This window comes from Fukomys damarensis, unplaced genomic scaffold (genome assembly GCF_012274545.1).
Source record: "Fukomys damarensis isolate Sample0158 unplaced genomic scaffold, DMR_v1.0_HiC HiC_scaffold_4, whole genome shotgun sequence".
NCBI classification, from domain to species: domain Eukaryota; kingdom Metazoa; phylum Chordata; class Mammalia; order Rodentia; family Bathyergidae; genus Fukomys; species Fukomys damarensis.
In genome coordinates, this window is record NW_022900916.1 from 60,409,287 (window position 1) to 60,410,822 (window position 1,536).

Consider the following 1,536-nt stretch of genomic DNA (forward strand, 5'->3'; position numbering starts at 1 on the left):
GCAGCGCGGGGAGGCTAGCTCGGATGGGGGGGCAGGTCTGAGACTGGCTGCTACAGGGCTGCAGTCTCTGCACGCCTGCCTCAGTGTCCCTCCCTCCCCAAGCTCCTCCCACCAGTTTCCAACATCCAGATTCATTTCATGCAGCAAGAGCAAACACCCCAAGATCGCCTGCCCCCCCCAGCAAACCGAGTTTCCACAAACTGTTGCTGGCCGCCCATTCGCGCCAACGAGACAACTATACGGTCACTTCGGTCAAGCACAACTAGACAGACAGCCCAGTCTGCCGGCCATCACCAAAAGTCAGCGCCCCTCCATTCCACCGCTGTAACGGGAATGGTGTGGGAAGAACGTTAAACACTAATTTTTGCCCGGGGCTCCATTTTGTCTAACAGCACCATCATGCAGAGATCCCGCTTACGGAATGGGAGCCGTTCCAAAAGGTGAAAGGGTGGGGTTCCCCTCTAAGAATCCAGGGTCGTTGTACTCTGCAGCTCCCATCCCTCCATCTGGTAGATTTTGTATAAAACACTTCGCAGCTCGTCTACCCCTGCAGCAATTCCCATTTTGTAGCACCTCCAAGGTGTAAATCGTTCTGCAGCTCATGTACCTCTGCAGTGCATGTGCCTTGGGGCGCATGAAGCGCTGTTGTAGGACGAATTGTACCATTTCGGCAGCGCCTTCGTAGAGCTGATCTTCTGCAGCTCAGAATTTGTAGCGCGTTCAAGGCGCCAATCAGTTCAGCGTGCAGCTCCTCCGCCGCTGCAGTTCGTACAGGTTTGTAGCGCATGAAGCGCCAGCCTGTAGCGCATGAAAGCGCCCATCAGTTCGTAGCGCATGAAACGCACATCAGTATGCAGCGAGTGAAGCGCGCATCAGTTTAGAGTGCACAGAGCATCAGTTTGTAGCGCAACTGAAGCGCTTACCAGTTTGTAGCGCATAAAAGCGCCAATCGGCTAGTAGCACATGTCTCTTGGCAGCGCATTTGAAGAGCAAATTGGTCTGTAGCTCATGTGCGTCTGCAGCTCATTACCGTCCGCAGCTCATGTCTGTCTACAGCCTATCTCTGGACTTGAGTCCTGGAAACCAAAGCCTCGAAGGCTTGGTTTCCCCAGTTTGGGGGTTCAGCCAGTGAAGGCATGACAAGGTTTGCGTGGAGATATCCAGGGGCGCTAGTCCATCTCCCGCAGCTTCCGATAAAAACGGGTACTGAATGTGATTTTTAAGATTTAAAACAAAAAACAAAAAACAAAAAACATCCTCACCGCATACTCACCACGCGAGGACTCCTCTGCGAAGACAGGAAGCCCGAGTCCCACACCTGGCCAGGCGTGGGACCCGCTGGGTGCTCCGCCGCCCGGAGAGCGGACGGAGCTGCTCAGCGGACTTTCCGCGAGGCTCGGTGGACTTCTCCGCTGGTCGCTGTCGGGTTTCTTCGACACACACCAACCGAAGTTGAAGCGCGTGTACCCCAAGTGCGGACTGCGAGCCTTATATAGGCTGAACGGAGGAGGGGGGCGCCAAATCCCAGCGTGCTCC

At 55.2% G+C, this 1,536-nt stretch overlaps 1 protein-coding gene across 1 annotated transcript in view; it reads right to left on the bottom strand.

Annotated features, from left to right (window-relative positions):
* The window catches only part of Peg10 (paternally expressed 10), a 10,950-nt gene extending 9,472 nt beyond the window's left edge, over positions 1-1,478 (bottom strand). Inside the window, 1 exon segment of the mRNA XM_019204424.2 lies at positions 1,263-1,478. Within this exon segment, the coding sequence (XP_019059969.1) occupies positions 1,263-1,267 (5 nt within the window). The 5' untranslated portion in view covers positions 1,268-1,478.
* Between the last annotated feature and the right edge of the window lie 58 nt (positions 1,479-1,536).